We start from the raw sequence: 16,380 nt of genomic DNA on the forward strand, positions 1-16,380 counted from the left end.
TCTTATTATCTAGACACCACGATGTTACGCACTACTCGCTAGATCGCTGGACTAAGTCCTTCCCAATTCACGACCCAAGACCCATCCTGAGGGAATCCTCGGGCGGAGACGTTCGGCGCGCCATCCCATCCGGCGGCCATGAATGCTATCGCATACAGGAAGCCGCCTGCACCTGGCCAATACGGCGTAGGGACCTTCACACCACCGGTTGGCATCCCAGCATCATCGAATGTTAAGAGCTCATCCAACAGCCAGTCAACCGCTTTGCTTGGGTTACCAAGTCGAGCAGCATTCATAGCGAGCATCGGGAAGTCCCAACCCCAGCAATCCGTGATATTCCATTCTGCCCAGACTGTGTCGGTCGTCTGCTGCATGATCGTCATGTCCACTTTAGGAGAGGGCGGCATCTACCCATACAGACCGACCAGCTCTGGGTGATCCATCTTGTACTCTTGGACAGACCACATGTCGCCAATGCCCTCATAGATGACATAAGTTCCATTGTATTGGGGAAGTGGAGCAAGATTGTCGGCGACATGTCCCCAGGAGTCTGGCGGCGTCTGGCCCTGACGCATCAGCCATGTGCGCGCCGCCTCGAAACCCCAGTGCCAGTATACCAGCTCGAAAGCGGTGTTCATGGTCGAATTCAGCGGGGTGTTCTCCGATACCGGATAGAGCGGCGGACCAAGATCGTACACGCCTGTGCTGGTATTCCACCACGAATAGTCGGCCATGAAATCTGCCGTGCTAGTTACATTCGCATTCCACTTCTGGAGGGTTTCGTTTGTCAGATGTGCACGATAATCCAGCTCGGCAAAGAAGATGGGGTGACTCTGCTGTCATATAAGGAGCGTGTTGATCTCCCCAGGAGAGGAGCGCCCGCTCGGGTCGGTCCTCTTCGGCCAACGTGCCCCGTTCGGGTTTGGATAACCGTTCTGGATGTGGGCGCGCTGGATCGAAGTAGGCAGGAACCGAGCGTAAGTTGGGAGTGCGCGGTTGAGGATGTCCCATTTGCCCCAAAGCGCCCAATGCGACATGTGCCAGAAGAACATCTCCATATGGAACTTACCGTACCAGCCATTGTTTGTCAAGCCAGACTTTGACGCGTCGGCAATGAATCCTATCCGTTGTCTGACTCACGAACCTCTTGTGGTGGATTCTTTCCAGCTTCGTTAACCATGAGATTATACTGGCTCACGATGATCCTTCTCTGCATCTCCCAAGCCCTCGGGTCGCTGCTCCCAGTAATGACATCAACGAAACCATTCATACTCCAAAACTGGTGCCACCATCGTGAGCTCTCCGCCATGACTGTCTTCGCGTCGAGTGCTTGGCGAACTGGCTGTGGGGTGAATGTGACACTAAATTCGATCTTGTTTCCTTTGGTTGATGGCCAGACAGAATATCGATGAGCTTCGGGCGAGTCACGGGAAACAGAGACATTTGTCTTGCCAGGCCATGTGAGAGTGGTGAAGTAGCTTGCGCCATCAAGCGTGTGGTTGATGGTAGCAATGTTCTTGCCCTGAGAGAGAGAGGTCGTGTGGTTGGATGTAGCATTCCATATACCCACTAGCGGTGCTTCAAACTTGCTGAGTCCATTATGGTACGGAAAATCAAGGAAGATACCATGTTCTCCTTGTCCGATCAGATCCGAAGTGATGATGATGCCGACCGTGTCGTCCGACGGATGTACACTGGTCTGCACTTCAATCTCAGCCTCGTGATAAGTCATCGTGCTCTTCATAGCACCTGACCACAGATCGATCTCCTGCCTCTTCCCATCCAGGTCGTCTTCGGTCACTCCCGCGCCCTTCCAGAGCAGCCCGACCGCACCTAAGTTCATCCGATTGGGATTGGCGATCATCCATTGGCTGAGGGCGGGCAAGTTCGGGTCTGGCATATCGTATGCCACTTCTCTCCCGTGTGTCGTCCAGTTCACCCCGTGGTATTCCGAAGGGATTTGACCAGGAGGAAGCGAGTCGTTCTTCCATCCCCAAGAGGACATGATCGCGTACGGGATGAAGGTTTGCAAGCCGGTGACATCGGTACCGAAGGCGAAGTTGCCGTTGCCTACTTGCATCGGCGTGACAAGGTTGGAAGCATTGCGTACGGGGTTGAACTGGCGAACTATGGCTTTCCGATCGATGACACTCCGTGAGAAAAAGAGCAACCAATGCGAGAAGAGACGACCAGACCATTGGCGTTGATCGAAACCTCAGGTACGCAGTGCGAAGACAATTGGAAGCCATGGAGGGCTTAAGTATCCCCCCAAGGCTTGCATGCAGCTGCCTTTCTTGGTCCTCCCCGCATAGAATAGAGCGCAACGGACCGAGCTCGGACCGTTTCTCAGGAACGTCCAGAGAGCACAGTATGTTCAGAGTAGCTCAAGCAGACGGTGTTGCTAAAGTTAAACAGGTATGTGCTGTAAAGATGCACCGAGCCTTCGTTGCCCCATTTGCTGGTTGAATGCAGAAGCACACAACGGAAGTTGACCAGGTGGGGAAAAGCTGGGGAAACGCGGGCGCTGATGACGCGTTTCAATTGAAGGCACGTGATTGAGAGCACCCGAAGCACGGAGTTGCGGAGAAATGGAAGTGGAACCGCATTGCCAAAGGAAGCGTGCACGGACAACCAGCAGGAGAGGCTGGAAGAATAAAAGGACATCCCGGTGAGGACCAGCATCTGAAGATGCCCGTGTCTCAGCTCCACGTGGTGCGCCTTCCGGTCAAGTCATGTTCATTCCCGACTGACGAACCTTGACCTGACCTCATAGTTCTCCAGCGCCAGCGTAACATACGTATACGCTCTGTGAGAACGTCACCGAGCCGAAGGACGGGCATCAACCCAGTCACTCAAGACGTTCAAGCCATGTGCAAATTTGGACACCGCATCCGGAGCTAATGAACGAGCGTTCCGGACTTTTCTGGATATTGTGCGTTCGCTCCCTCTAGGGTGTCGTGATACTCATCGGTCCATCTGCATATTTCGACCGACGCAGGGCAGTTTCATTCAAGTGGATCGTACCATCTGGTTTGATTTCTGATGGGTTGTGTGAGAGCACGCTTCTCGGAGGCTGGCGCCTGCGCCCAACCGTATCGCTCACCAATACCAGGTGTTACCAAGTATTCCAGGATAACGGACTGTCCATCTTTCAAGTCAACGCTCTAGAGTGTCGTAAACCAGCACACTTTGACAGCGAAAGACACCTCCATTCGAGCGAATTGACGCCCTACGCTCAAGTTTCTGATGTCTTGGTCTGCGTGAGAACGCGTTTCTCAGAGAGGGAAGCTCTGCCGGAACCGTCCTCGCCGATGTGCGGTCTACAAGTCTAGACCTTTTACAACAACGCCCTATCAATCACTCGAGCCAACGGACATCTGTTGCTCAACATGACCAGTCTACACTCTCAAGGATACTGTACGGCGACTATCTTCCGGACACTCGGTGCCCATTGGCCTCTGCATGGGTCGAAGTCAGCTCACGAAGCCCGATGACGTCCTCAATCAGCAGTCAACATCCCGCCCGAACTCGGTCATCTCATCAGAGCCCCTCTCCCAAAAGCGTGGGATCTCATTTCCCCACGCCCAATCTCCCAGATATCTATAAATTCGCTCTCAAAAGACCGTTGCCAACCGTACATCCGACCAGTCAGCACCTGCAAGCATGGCAGGTACAGCGCTAGACCTCGCGAGGCTTATATCCGAGTCGGTGCAGACGATCGACAGAGCGTGCAAGGAACATGACACGTCGATCCCCGATCTGGACAAACCGTTCGACCCGAGCGCAGAGGCGTTTTGCGCGCTGCCAGGTGTGGGAAAGGCACTGAACACCGCGGTCGCCGCTGCGGACCAGCTTGTAGCTACGCTCCGCTTGGCCCCCTTATCGGCGCTGTTGTATTCCGGCGGGGTGAGTAGGGCGTGTTCTTCCATGGGGCGTGTTCTTCTATGGGGAGGTGCTGACGATGCAGGAAGTTTGTCAATTCTGCAAGCTTGAGAGTCGCTTTTGAGGGAAATGTCGCTTCGATCCTGACCGACGCTGGTGCGGAGGTACGATTTCCCTTCCTCCGGGAGTTGGAGTGGGCGGGTGTTGATCGAGGATAGGGGATGCACGTGGATGATATTGCTGCCAAAGCGGGGGTGGACGCGCCCAAGCTTGTGCGATACCTGAGGTTCCTAGCGACGTTCCATATCTTTAGAGAGGTCCGGCCGGACGTGTTTGCGAACAACCGGATCTCCTCTGTGCTAGAGCTTGGCAAGCCGCTCGCGGAGATCCGAGCCAAGTAAGTGAACCTTTTCTCGGCTGAGTTTGGTTCTTATATTCCCATCCCAGCCCGGTGAACAAATACGAAGGTACGACAGGCATACAAGCCTTCCTCGGGCACGTCCTGGACGAAGGGCACAAATCCTCGTCCTGTACCTGGGAAACGCTCTCCGATCCCCGCACCGCCTGCTCCGGAGCGCCAGAACACGCCGCCTTCAGCAAGTGGGTCGGCAGGGAGCTGTCGTATTGGGACTGGCTGGAATTGCCGGAAAGGAGGAAGGAGATGGCTAGGTTTGGAGTGGCGATGCGTGCTCTGCAGGGGAGTGTGGTGCCTGATGCGATCTTTCATGGTATGTACGCCCTTCAGCCGAATATCGAGTCTGACAAACGAACTAGGATTCGACTTCAACTCCCTGACTGAGAAAGACCTGATCGTCGACGTCGGAGGCGGGATCGGGAACGCCATGCTCCTCATCGCGAGGTCCAACCCGGACGTGAGGATCGTATTACAAGACCGGGCTGCAGTGATCGATGACGCGCGAGAGCACTGGGAACGGGAGTTTCCAGAAGCGCTAAAATCTGGCCGTGTGGTACTTCAAGGTCCGTGCATCTACGTGTCGTGAGTTGCAAGTATTGAGCTAACTGGGACTCCTCCGAAATCACACGATTTCTTCCTCCCCCAACCTGTGAAGGAGGCTTCTGTATTCCTCCTCAGGTGGATACTTCATGATTGGTCAACAGACTACGTCCACCGGATCCTGGCCAACTTGCGTGCCGCAAGCGGGGAAAAGACGAGACTGATAGTGATAGACGCGTTGTTGCCGTATGCGTGTCGTGTGCCTGAGGGGGGCGTGCCTAGTTGGGAGCAGGAGGGGGTGGGGGAGGGAATGACAGAGGCAGAGGCACCAGAACCGCTACTAGCGAACTGGGGCATCGTACGCGCTCATAGTTATCTCGGAGACCTGCATGTGCGTCCCCCTCCCCCTCCCTTCATCCCTCCCTCCAGCAGAGCTCCTGAGTGACTAACTGACGTGGGTAGATGAACTCGCTATTAAACGCTCAGGAACGGACGTTCCCTGATCTTTGTAAAGTGCTGGAAGGAGCTGGGTGGAGGATCGAGAGGGTGTTTCCTGATAGGACGTATTTTTATCCTCAGGTTGTTGCTGTTCCTATCTGAAGTGGAAAGAAGTACACATAGAGTAGAATAGTGTTGGTTAGAGTGTTTCATAAGATGTGGTAATATATCGGAGCCGAATGACTTGTTATATCTCCGTGTCCCTTTCGACGATTTATTCAAAGTGAAATCATTCTCTGTCAAGGTCAACATACCTCACTCAGTACAACGATGAACTCTTATCCCTCTGAGCTGTTACTTCAGCTTGCACCGCTCATGTTCGTAGCAGGATTAGAGGCATTCCCTCATCCACACCATCACCAATCTTCATCTACTCATACTCCTGATGCTCAAGTGAACGGCGACCCCACTGCTACTCCTGCTCCTACTGGTGTACAGGATGACACAGAAGCAGAGTTTACACTTCTTGCTCATAGACTGAGGAAGACTCTGGGCGCACATAGGAAGCCTACAATATGGGATCCTGACAGAGGGAAAGAGTTCGACGTTCTCTCAGTAGACAAGGTGCGCCTTCCATCTACCAGCATAACATCCTCAGCACACCCGGAAAGCTAACCATCAACATCACGGCAGAACGTCCGTTTCCCACCACGAAAGATCCTCCCTTCCCCGACATCACCAGACCAGCCCGCGCACTCCCCTCTCTCCCCGCTCACTCCTACGTCCCCACTCTATCCAGACGGGCTCATCGCCCCCATTTGGCTGAGGAAGCATACGACGCTCGTTCCCTCCGTCTTTGTCCTTTTCCTGCGATTACCCGGGGCGCTCAGCACGGGGGCGGAGGAAGAGCTGAAAGAGAGAGACGCCGAGTTGGCACGGGAGATCGCGGATAGGAAACGGACTACCGCAGAAAGAGGTGTGAAGCTTACAGTCGTCCTCCTCGCCACGCGGGCGATGCTCGGTCCGCCCCTTCCCTCTTCCCTGGGGTAACGCAGCTAACAGTTTGAAACAGAAGACAAATCCCTCGACTTACGGCTCAGTGCTCTCCGCCGCTCTGCTTCCCTAGACTCTAGGGCAGCGTTGTTCGTCCTCTCCCCTGTCCACCCTTCAGAGTTGCAGGAATTTGTCGCCTCCCTCCGGAACGCGCTGCACCCTGTAGGACAGGCGTACTACGCAAACCATTCAAAGAGCACGAGGAGGAAGAGGTCGAGGCCGCATCCGGGAGGGGTGGGAGTTGGAGGGCCTGGGGCTGGGGGTGCGGGTGCGGGTGGGGGGACGGGTGGGGGTGCGGGTGGGGGTGGGGGGAGACCGTTGAGGCCTGAAGGGTGGGCGGTGAGGTATGAGTATAAGATGGGAGTGTGGGCTGAGTTTAGGGGCGAGTGGGAGTTGGCTAGGAAGTGAGTGCTCCCTTCTCCCTTTCCCCAGTGCCTGAGCCCGGGCTGGACTGGGTCGGGCGGGCATATATCGAACGGCCTGAAGCTGACCAAATGTAGGCACTTTGAAGACTGCTGGTCGGCGCTATTGGACATGTTTAGTTCTACTGCTATCCTTCCCCCTAGGACAAAACGGTGGGCCGAAGCCAAAGTGCTAGCCGATACCGTGTCGTTCAAGGTACGCCCCTCCCTCCTTCCCTGCTTCCCTTCCCTTCCCTCCCTCTGTATACGCTTTCAATACTCACGCATCACCTCCCATCCCGCAGATCGTCAAATTCCACCTCTACCAATCAACGCCACACGCCGCCGTGCGCCAATTTCGCGCCCACCTCTCCCGGTTCACCGAGCTCTCCCGCGGGTGGGGGATGGGGGAGGAGACGTCCGACTTCTGGGGCTGGGCAGCACGTCAATACCGGCTCTTTTCCGAATTGCTCGAAGCCGGGCTCGGGAGCCCCGTTCCCTTGCACTTACCCTCCCTTGCACCTCTTTCCCCAGGGCAGCAGTACCCCCCCGTACAAGGACAGGGACAGGGACAGGGACTCCCCCTCCCTCCCCCTGGGCAGAACCCGGCCGACGCACTAGTAGGACCAGGGTACTGGTACCTCTGCGCAGCGGAATGCACGCGCGAGCGCCGAGCGCGCTACCTCTCGCTCCTACAGCTGCAGCTCCATTTGCCGGAAGGCGCCGGCCCCGGGGCGGGGGCGGGGAACGAAGCGAAAGTGGACTATCAGGCGGTGATACGGGAGATGTACACTAAGGCTTATGAGCTGTTCAAGAGGCGTGGACAGCCCGGTGTTGGGGCTGGGGGTGCGGCTGGGAATGGGAACGCGGTCGGGAGTGGGAATGGGAATGGGAATGGGACGGGGGAACTAACAAGACTCCCGTTTTATGTTGCTTTTCGCGTTGCGGAAGCCTACTTTGATGCGGGGGAATGGGATACTGCTGTCCGGTACGTTCCCCCCCCCCAACCGGTTGTCAAACAAGAACTAACCAGGCCCAGGTTCTTCGAACGCACCGCCAAACTGTACAGGCGCGAACACTGGACTTCCCTCCTACTCCCCATCCTGCGCATGTGGCACGCATGTACGAAACACCTGACGGACATGGGCGCTGTCGTTAGGCTCTGTTTGGAGCTGATGGCTGCTGGGGAAGAAGGGTTGGAGGAGGAGCTCTTGGCTGTGCTTGGGACGACGCAGCCGGAGGGGGAGGTGGTATTAGGGCAGGAGGGAGCGATATGTGCGTCTTACGTCTCGTTTCTAGTTCTGCGGGTAAAGGCTGACGAGGACGTTGGCGCATATCTGGGTACCAGTGACAGCCTCGACTGTCTTTTGGCAAAAAGAGGGCTATACTGGGGATACGGTCGTTTTTCAGGTTCATGTTACCCCTTCTTCCTCGCAGGATCTTTCCCTCCTCCCCATGTCAAGCATAAGTATCGACCTGGGCGAGCTATCGCTGCTCGTCACCCATTCTCCTGAGGGATCGCAGGATCCGGATCCGGACGCGGATGGGGAGCGGCAGGTCGAATGTGTAGATCTGGGGGAGGTGGCTCCCAAGGACGATGACGAGGACGACCACAAGGAGGGGAGGGCGAACTTGCGTTGGAGGAAGGGGGAAGTGAAGGTTTTTCGTGGGAAGTGGACTGCTGCTGTCCCTGGGGAACTTAGGGTGCGTGGTCTTTTCCCTCCCCCCTCCTTCCCTCTGCTCCCTACGCTCGCAACGTATCCCAGCTGACTGACTGCTCCTTGTGCTATGTGGGATAGGTCACCGCCGTCACCCTCTTTATCAACCAGGGGAACTGGAACATTGAGCTTCCTGTCAAGCTCGACCCCCCGGACAGGGGAGTCCCGCGCTGGCTCTTACCTCCCTCTGAAAAGAGTTTCCTCTTGATGTCTGATGAGTCCCACTCTGTTTGCTCGTAAGCCACTCTCCCCTATACAGTGCGTAGCACCGGCGTCTAATGGATGGACAGGATCATCCCCAAACCGCACGAGCTTCACGTCTCGATATCACACCGCGAGCCGGCGTATATCAATGAGCAGTATCCGATTACGATCGAGCTTGCGAACCTGGAGGAGCGGGAGCTGGAAGCTGTGCTTGATGTATTGCTCCAGCCGTCGGAGGATGACGACCGTGCGCTCGCTCGTTTCCTTTCCCCAGCGGGGGTGTTGACATTCTCCTAGGGAATCAGGTTGCTATAGACGAACATGAGTCTTCAGGGTTTATCAAAGCTGTCTCATTTGGCGTCCTTAAAGGAGGAGAAGTGGTCACTAAGATCCTATGGCTGACATCGAGCGGCTCGCTCATGCCTCGCACGCTCGATCTTTCCGTTCAGACAAGGACCGTCCAGCCTGGGGACGAGTCCCCTATCTCGTCCACCAACTCCCATGAAACGCTGCGCACCATCGTCGTCCCCGTCATCCAGCCTGTAGCGTGTACGGTCAGCACGGTCTATCATCGGCAAGCTCCGGCCATTAGGCCACTGTCGGATTCTGACAACTCCGATTCCCGAGATCCGTTCGCCTCCATAGGAGCGAGCTTCTCCGCTACCTTCTCCTGCGTCGGACCCTGGCCGCTTACGATCGAGAATGTTCGGTATGTTCCTGCTGAGCAGCCATCTGACCGGCTGGGGATGGTCGCGTGTTCCCTCGAGTACGAGGAAGAGTGGCCCATCGTCTGGGAGGGCGATTCCGCCTTCCAGGCAGCGCTCGACTTCTCCATCGTCGCGTCCCAAGGGAGTGAATCTGAAGAAGAAAAGGAAATAGATGCCCATGTTCCGGTACCAGGGGGACTAGAGGTCATTTGGTCAAGGTGCATCGCTTTCCTCTTCCCGTGTACACGTCAGCTGACTCGGGAAATTAGACCCCATCCAACTTCTCCGTCTCCAATATCGTGCATCACCCTAATTTCGCTACCACCCCTGCTTGCCCCGGCGCATGCAGTAATCGGCGTTCTGACACCGCCTTACACCGTATACATGCACTCTCCGTTCGCCATGCGGCTTTCGGTCCAAAATTACCACACGACACGGTCAGCTGCTGTCTCTGTCCAAGTCGAACCTTCAGAGGCATTCTCGATTCCCGGACCTCGGAAAACGCGCTTGACCGCTCTCGGTCCTGGCGCCTCTGTAGACGTTCTCTTCCGGGTGTATCCTACCGCACTTGGCATGCAGAAGCTTCCTCCGATAACCATTTTGGAGCAACTCCTGTCCCCTGATCAGCCTGCTGCTGCTGCTGCGGCCAGTGCGCAATCGCCCGTGATTGAATACCGGAGATCATACGAGGAGGAAGAGGAAGACTTTTCCGCGGCAACAGCAGCACCTTTGATGCTGGCCGATCCTTCCGATCCTGACCGTGTTGCGCTGGAGCCATCGGCACAAGGTATTACTGTACTAGTTCTTCCATATTCCCAATCGCAACCATAGATTTGTATTCCTCGATATCCGCAATGATCATACCCTACTATTGGTACAAGAAAGAAGCGTGGGAAGAGTGTGGAACTTGCGAGAACGAACGTTGTACAGAGGAAACGACTCAGACGATTTCGTCCATCGTCATCTGAAGGTACTTGATTTGCTCGCTCACCCACTCCTTGAAGTCGTCCTTGCCGATTATGTCGGTGAACTTTCCGGCGGCCTGGAGACCCGCCGCATGCTTCTTGTCTTGAATCTGGTCATATTTTCCCTGGAAGCGCTCAGACAAGAGCTTCAACCGATATGACGCCCACTATAACAGCATGAGCATGTTTTTGGCAGGAGAATGTGGTCAACATACTTGGTAGTAGATGTCATTGACGTCGGAACAGATACGAATTGTCCTCAGCGTAGAGTCGTCAAGCAGGCTTGAGTCTTTTGCACGGAAACTGGTGACCTGAGCAAAGAAAACCTCGGCATGGGCCCTTGCAGCAGAGTGATGACACAGCCTACCATTGTGACTCGTTCACGAGCATTCCAAGCTCCGCAGGCCATGTGCTACAATTTGATTCAGGAAAGAATCAGTGAACATCACCACTTAATCTTACATTAATGTACTGATAGGCTGTCAGAATAAAGTTTTCCAGGTTTCAGAAAGAAACGTACCTTCCCCTGCATCATGACGGCCCAACCGATTTGGGGCCCGCGGACCCTGTAGATCTTGCCATCCCCGCCTTCAAGGGCCGTGTCACCACCCATCATGGTAGACGCATCCGAAAGCATGACCACGCAGACCCACGCTGCAAGCAAAGTCAGCATTGAGTGTGTGAGTAATGAGACTAATCATACGATAGCTGTCGATATGCCAATGTACCACTTCCTCTGCTTCTGGTGTATCATCATCCGATGAATCATCAGACTCGCTGCGGACCAAAGCCGGCAAAGGTGGTAGAGGGTCGCGGCCAAGGGATTCAAGACCTTCTTTGGCTTGGACGTTGATGTGTCCAAGCTGTTCCAAGTTCAGTGGTAGAGAAAAAAGGGGCATCCACAAGTCACTTACTTCGTACGGCATTATCGGGACGAGGTCCATCCCAGCAGCTTCCGAGCACGCCTTAATCGTGTCCGGATGAGTCCACAGCGCCGCAGTAAAAGGAGCAAAGTCAGGCGCGTAGCCACGAAGTTGGCACTTGGCCAGTGCGTGCTTCATATGAAAGTTCTCCACGATCGGCTTGGCGAAGATCTCCTCGCGGAGTGCCTTAACGCCCTCAAGGCTCATCAGAGGGAAAGGATCAGTGCAGGCGACTGAGGAGAGTGTCTTCAAGTGTCCCAAGCCGATATCGGCCATCGAAAGATGGTGCTTAGGAGCTTCATAGGCAAGATGAACAGCAGGATCGAAGACAGCCATAACACAAAGGAATGAACGCAGGCGTGGTGACTTTGACAGGTGGGCAAGCTAATAATTGCTTGTATGGGTGCTCGCTGTATGCACCGCCCATTAAATAGACTTTCTGAATAACAGGTTGGTATGAAGAGGATGCTGTGAGACAGATGCCTCGCCGAGAGCGCAAATTTGTTTACGTGAGATTGGACTCAGAGAACGCCACATCAGATAGAGGAAGATGCGGTTTGCAAGAGAGAAGCCGCCGGTTCTGCCATCTTGCATAGACTCGAAACGGTAAACAGTGGTCGAGATGTTGAGAGAGTGGTCCAGGAATAAGACGTTCATGGCGCTTCCGGCAGGCCGATCAGTCACATTGACGAGCTCAAAAGGAGGTAGGGTCCGAAATGACATTGAACAGGAGTGCGTCCATACATTCAGCCGGCCGTAGAGTCCGACGCTTCATATCCTTTGTAATGCATTCCCTGAAATAGGGAATTCGCGATGCGAATTCGGAGCGACATTGCGCTAAGACGTCCAATCAAGGATCTGGCCTTTTGAAGAGCACATAGACATAGGGGGAAGACAGTTAATCATTACGTACAAATGTAATAACCAGGCATCCTCGAGGCTGGGCCAATCGAACGGACGGCGGAGAAACATTGATTCTCCCGCCCATCCGGCCGAGGCACCCACCGGCGAACATACATCCCCGTCATTCCGCCGTCCTACCGCACAACATACTCCAACAGGCGATCCATCGAGTTCCACCCCCTGTATGTTGTCTCAACGCGTAAGCCTCAGTACATCTCTAAGCTCATGCCGTCGTTGATCTCGTAATCGGCGAGCGTAATGTGATCCTTGAATATGGTGTACCTGAACAGAAAGGAGTCAGTAAGTGTCATCCCGCATTCTAGTGTGCTTCGGGGGGTTAGTGAGAGAAGCAGGACGCACCATTTCTTCAGCTGGATCTTTTCGGGCTTGGTGCCAATCTGGGCAGCGATAAGCTTTTTCAGATCTCCAACGGTATCGTCGGGGCTGCACTTGACTCGGACTAGAGAAGACGACGACGTCAGCGAAGGCGAACATAGTAACAGAACAATGGGAAAGACGCACCCTTGCGGCCAAGTCGGTCATTAGCAATCACCTGAAAGTTCATCAGCATTACCATCCTTTGTTCGAAGTAAAAGATATGCTTACTTCAATTAGAGGCATGATAGTAGTACAGTTGAACAAAGCGAGTAGAAATGGTTAAAAAGGGAGTGGATGAAAATTATGTAGGCGGCTACGCACCGTTGCAGCAAGTCATCCCAACATGCCCTGAACGGATGCATTTCCTTCTGGACCGTTCCCCGTGCACGTGAAAAGTTCTGAGTCGCCGTTCACTCTTCGTCCAAAGACTAACGTCTAGGCAGAAAACCTCGTGTTCAACATCATCATCCGTATTAAGGAGGACGCCGCCCATGTCAAGTATTATGCCATGTACACGTAAACACATTCAATTGCAGTCAGATGTCCTGACCGTCCCTTTTCTCGGATCTTCTTAAACCGCCCCGAACTACGCCAGCTGCATGATCTGCGAAGCCGATGCGGATCAAGATGGGAGCCACGAACTTTCTGATTATCGTCGAGATCTGGAAACTTAGAATCCTTGTACAGGACATTACATCAAATTAGGATTTAGCTCAGAACCGCAGTTGTCATGATTGTCCACCGCGGCAGGATCGGCAACCGAGCGGACCTTCCACGAATGTACCACTGCGATAGCCAAGCTTCAGTATGTGCATTTGAGGGTTAAACTTCTCGTCGTTCACGCCATATGACTCCACGCAGAAATCTCGGCCACATACTGCTCGGCTTCCACACGCTTGGCCTTGTGCCATTATGTTCGAGTTGGTGGAGGTTGAATGCAGCCTTGAGACAAATTCGTTCTGTTCCCTAGGTCTGTTTCGACTGATCTGATCAACATCGGATCTTGCAAGGGATCTCTTTATATGGTAATTTCCTTGCAGGAAAGGGGAAATGACACCACTTTGTGGAGCACAGCTCGCTGGTTGACGGGCGAGGCGTCTAGATCACCACCCAGTATGCCTACTTCCTCATGGGTCAAGGACAGACACCAGCAGTCGGACGTGCGTTAAGCTACATTTATTTCTCTGGAATCCTCACGTCCTCATGTTTGTAACTAGACACATACGAAACAAAAAAAGGAATAGTAGCAGCAAATTGAGTGGGGCGAGATGCGCTCTGATACTTATATCAAACACATGAAAGGGAGAACCGCATGCAGATCAGACGGGACGGCACCGGCGACACCGACACCGCGTGTCGCCAGCCTTTTGGAATCTAACTAGAGAAGTGAGAGGATTAACGAAGAGGGATGCGTACATTGCAAAACGAATGAACAGGTGCGGGGATCAACAATGCCAAGGTCGAAACAGAGAAAAGGAAACCGTCAATCCTTTACTCCTTTTTTGGCTCGCCACCCTCTGGTGTCTGGCCCTCGGAGCTGCTGTCAGCCTCCTTCGTCTGCTGCTCCGCGTTCTTCTTCTCGTACACCTTCTGGAACAGGCCCAGAGAGGCATTCTGCGTCTCACTCATCTTCTCCTTGATCTGCTCGGCGGTGATGCTGGGATCGGCGGCCTGGCCCTTCACAGCGAGCTCGCGCAGCTCACCAATGAGCTTGGACACCTTCTCCTGCTCAGCGGCGTCGAGCTGGTCCTTGAAGTCAGCCATCGACTTCTCCGTGTCGGCACAGATCGAGTCGGCGCGGTTGGCCATCTCGATCACGTCCCTGCGAGCCTTGTCGCTCTCTGCGTACTTCTCCGCATCGTCAACCATGCGCTCGATCTCCTTATCAGACAGACCGGACGAGGAAGCGATGGTCATGGACTGGTCCTTGCTGGTAGCCTTGTCCTTGGCGGAGACGTTGACAATACCGTCAGCATCGATGTCGAAGGTGATCTCGATCTGAGGAACACCCTTGGGTGCGGGGGGAATGCCGACGAGGTTGAAGTTACCGAGGAGCTTGTTGTCGCGGACGAGCTCACGTTCTCCTTGGTAGATCTTGACCTCGATGGCGGTCTGGCCATCGGCGGCTGTCGAGAAAGTCTGGGACTTCTTCGTCGGGATCGTAGTGTTACGCATGATAAGCTTGGTCATGATACCACCGAGAGTCTCAATACCGAGGGAAAGAGGAGTCACGTCGAGGAGGAGAATGTCGGTAACATTACCGCTGAGTACACCACCCTGGATGGCAGCACCGATGGCGACGGCCTCATCGGGGTTAACACCCTTGCTTGGTTCCCGGCCGAAGAGGTTCTTCACGGTATCGACAACACGGGGCATGCGAGTCATACCACCAACAAGAATAACAGCGTCGATCTCGCTGGTCTTCACACCGGCATCAGTGAGCGCCTTCTTGCATGGGTCGATCGTGCGCTGAACGAGGGGAGCAACGAGGGACTCAAATTGGGAGCGAAGGAAGCGCATGTTGATGTGCTTCGGGCCGCTAGCATCAGCAGTGATAAAAGGCAGGTTGATCTCGGTCTGGGTCGCAGATGAAAGCTCGATCTTGGCCTTTTCGGCCGCTTCACGAATCCGCTGGATGGCCATGCGGTCATTGTTCAGCTCGACACCGGTCTCTTTCTTGAACTCGGAGAGGATGTGCTCGACCAGCAGGATATCGAAGTCCTCACCACCAAGATGAGTGTCACCATTGGTCGACTTGACCTCGAACACGCCCTTCTGCATCTCAAGGATAGAGATATCGAAGGTACCACCACCGAGATCGTAGACAGCAATGACAGAAGAGTCGGAACGGTCGAGACCGTAAGCCAGGGCAGCAGCAGTAGGCTCGTTGATGACACGGAGGACGTCGAGGCCAGCGATAGAGCCGGCATCCTTGGTTGCTTGCCGTTGAGCATCGTTGAAGTAGGCAGGGACGGTGACGACAGCATGCTTGATAGGCTTGCCAAGGAACTGCTCAGCAGTTTGCTTCATCTTAGTAAGAACCATGGACGAAAGCTCCTCGGAGGAGAACTGTTGGGTCTTGTCACCGTTCTGGACCTCGACAGCGGGCCTACCATCAGACTTAGGAACAACCTTGAATGGCCTAAGAAGCGACATAAATATACATCCAATTATATTAGGCTTTGGGGTAAACTTACCAGTGCTTCATGTCGTCCTGCACCTCCTTATCCTTGAACATGCGACCGATTAACCGCTTGAACGCAAAGACCGTGTTCTGGGAGTTGACAACGGCTTGACGCTTCGCCGGCAGACCCACCAGGCGCTCGCCGTGCTTTGTGAAAGCAACGACGGAGGGCGTGGTCCGCATACCCTCGGCGTTCTCGATGACGCGCGCTTGCTGGCCCTCCATAACGGAGACACAAGAGTTAGTCGTCCCGAGATCGATTCCAATGACGGGACCAGAGATCTTTGTGTTCATGTTACGTGCGATCATAGATCTCGGGAGTTGCTAGTTTCAACATGTCAGCTCGTTGGACCACGATTCAACATCAGAATGTCAACTTACAGAGTATCCCCCCAACCTAGAGGATCGTACGGCATAGCGAGCAGCCGAGAACATTTTGGATTAGAGCGCGCAGGGGGGATGAAGTGGTAGAAAGAAGAGAAGAGACGACGAGGGCGAGGACGGTGAAGAGGAAAAAAGGAAAGAGAGGAGTGAACCGGTCGGCGACAACTGAAGTACTTGGTCTCGAAATTTCGGTCGCAAGCAAAAACTGTCCTTTCACGGCTGCAATTTTGAGTGCATGGCTTTTCAGGCTCCGCCCACTTTGGCTCCGGATTCAGCCGACTTGAA

At 54.4% G+C, this 16,380-nt stretch overlaps 6 protein-coding genes across 6 annotated transcripts; 2 read left to right on the forward strand and 4 right to left on the reverse strand.

Annotated features, from left to right (window-relative positions):
- Window positions 1–38: 38 nt before the first annotated feature.
- DACRYDRAFT_91856 (uncharacterized protein) lies at window positions 39–2,249 on the reverse strand (the record flags this gene model as incomplete). Its single annotated transcript, XM_040777027.1, has 5 exons — window positions 39–388; window positions 422–831; window positions 973–1,097; window positions 1,145–2,150; window positions 2,215–2,249. 5 exons carry the CDS (start codon window positions 2,247–2,249, stop codon window positions 39–41), a joined length of 1,926 nt encoding a protein of 641 aa, XP_040623774.1.
- Window positions 2,250–3,422: 1,173 nt separating this feature from the next.
- On the forward strand, window positions 3,423–5,521 carry DACRYDRAFT_72604 (O-methyltransferase). Its single transcript, XM_040775973.1, has 7 exons — window positions 3,423–3,906; window positions 3,972–4,046; window positions 4,101–4,279; window positions 4,330–4,610; window positions 4,657–4,850; window positions 4,899–5,228; window positions 5,300–5,521. The coding sequence occupies exons 1-7, from the start codon at window positions 3,664–3,666 to the stop codon at window positions 5,435–5,437; spliced, it is 1,440 nt and encodes a 479-aa protein (XP_040623775.1). The 5' UTR covers window positions 3,423–3,663; the 3' UTR covers window positions 5,438–5,521.
- Window positions 5,522–5,605: 84 nt separating this feature from the next.
- On the forward strand, window positions 5,606–10,189 carry DACRYDRAFT_112219 (uncharacterized protein; the record flags this gene model as incomplete). Its single annotated transcript, XM_040769373.1, has 11 exons — window positions 5,606–5,899; window positions 5,969–6,296; window positions 6,348–6,732; window positions 6,829–6,946; window positions 7,035–7,717; window positions 7,769–8,004; window positions 8,078–8,433; window positions 8,529–8,683; window positions 8,738–8,898; window positions 8,949–9,576; window positions 9,628–10,189. 11 exons carry the CDS (start codon window positions 5,606–5,608, stop codon window positions 10,187–10,189), a joined length of 3,906 nt encoding a protein of 1,301 aa, XP_040623776.1.
- On the reverse strand, window positions 10,174–11,617 carry DACRYDRAFT_25344 (uncharacterized protein). Its single transcript, XM_040774124.1, has 7 exons — window positions 11,238–11,617; window positions 11,027–11,186; window positions 10,844–10,977; window positions 10,786–10,794; window positions 10,691–10,735; window positions 10,539–10,634; window positions 10,174–10,490 (listed from the first exon to the last, which is right to left on the reverse strand). Exons 1-7 carry the CDS (start codon window positions 11,580–11,582, stop codon window positions 10,299–10,301), a joined length of 981 nt encoding a protein of 326 aa, XP_040623777.1. The 5' UTR covers window positions 11,583–11,617; the 3' UTR covers window positions 10,174–10,298.
- A 498-nt stretch (window positions 11,618–12,115) lies between these two features.
- DACRYDRAFT_25346 (ubiquitin-like protein) lies at window positions 12,116–12,803 on the reverse strand. The gene is made up of 4 exons (XM_040774125.1): window positions 12,756–12,803; window positions 12,672–12,702; window positions 12,510–12,609; window positions 12,116–12,431 (listed from the first exon to the last, which is right to left on the reverse strand). The coding sequence occupies exons 1-4, from the start codon at window positions 12,768–12,770 to the stop codon at window positions 12,356–12,358; spliced, it is 222 nt and encodes a 73-aa protein (XP_040623778.1). The 5' UTR covers window positions 12,771–12,803; the 3' UTR covers window positions 12,116–12,355.
- An 888-nt stretch (window positions 12,804–13,691) lies between these two features.
- Window positions 13,692–16,248, reverse strand: DACRYDRAFT_25347 (heat shock protein). The gene is made up of 3 exons (XM_040774126.1): window positions 16,093–16,248; window positions 15,725–16,035; window positions 13,692–15,669 (listed from the first exon to the last, which is right to left on the reverse strand). The coding sequence occupies exons 1-3, from the start codon at window positions 16,144–16,146 to the stop codon at window positions 14,019–14,021; spliced, it is 2,016 nt and encodes a 671-aa protein (XP_040623779.1). The 5' UTR covers window positions 16,147–16,248; the 3' UTR covers window positions 13,692–14,018.
- Window positions 16,249–16,380: the final 132 nt, after the last annotated feature.

This window comes from Dacryopinax primogenitus (genome assembly GCF_000292625.1).
Source record: "Dacryopinax primogenitus strain DJM-731 SS1 chromosome Unknown DACRYscaffold_25, whole genome shotgun sequence".
Lineage (NCBI taxonomy): Eukaryota > Fungi > Basidiomycota > Dacrymycetes > Dacrymycetales > Dacrymycetaceae > Dacryopinax > Dacryopinax primogenitus.

Excerpts from the sequence above, each read along its gene's own strand:
- DACRYDRAFT_25344 (XM_040774124.1), bottom strand. The coding sequence starts at position 11,582 with ATGGCTGTCTTCGATCCTGCTGTTCATCTTGCCTATGAAGCTCCTAAG. Across the intron at positions 11,187-11,237 it reads TCCCGATAATGCCGTACGAA|CTTGGACACATCAACGTCCA; the intron begins GTAAGTGACTTG and ends AACTTGGAACAG. Across the intron at positions 10,978-11,026 it reads TTGGCATATCGACAGCTATC|CGTGGGTCTGCGTGGTCATG; the intron begins GTATGATTAGTC and ends CTTTGCTTGCAG.
- DACRYDRAFT_72604 (XM_040775973.1), top strand. The coding sequence starts at position 3,664 with ATGGCAGGTACAGCGCTAGACCTCGCGAGGCTTATATCCGAGTCGGTG. Across the intron at positions 4,280-4,329 it reads CTCGCGGAGATCCGAGCCAA|CCCGGTGAACAAATACGAAG; the intron begins GTAAGTGAACCT and ends TTCCCATCCCAG. Across the intron at positions 5,229-5,299 it reads GTTATCTCGGAGACCTGCAT|ATGAACTCGCTATTAAACGC; the intron begins GTGCGTCCCCCT and ends TGACGTGGGTAG.
- DACRYDRAFT_25347 (XM_040774126.1), bottom strand. The coding sequence starts at position 16,146 with ATGTTCTCGGCTGCTCGCTATGCCGTACGATCCTCTAGGTTGGGGGGA. Across the intron at positions 16,036-16,092 it reads CTAGGTTGGGGGGATACTCT|CAACTCCCGAGATCTATGAT; the intron begins GTAAGTTGACAT and ends TGTTGAAACTAG. Across the intron at positions 15,670-15,724 it reads CAGGACGACATGAAGCACTG|GCCATTCAAGGTTGTTCCTA; the intron begins GTAAGTTTACCC and ends GTCGCTTCTTAG.
- DACRYDRAFT_25346 (XM_040774125.1), bottom strand. Across the intron at positions 12,610-12,671 it reads TGACCGACTTGGCCGCAAGG|TCCGAGTCAAGTGCAGCCCC; the intron begins GTGCGTCTTTCC and ends CGTCTTCTCTAG. Across the intron at positions 12,432-12,509 it reads AAGATCCAGCTGAAGAAATG|GTACACCATATTCAAGGATC; the intron begins GTGCGTCCTGCT and ends CTTTCTGTTCAG.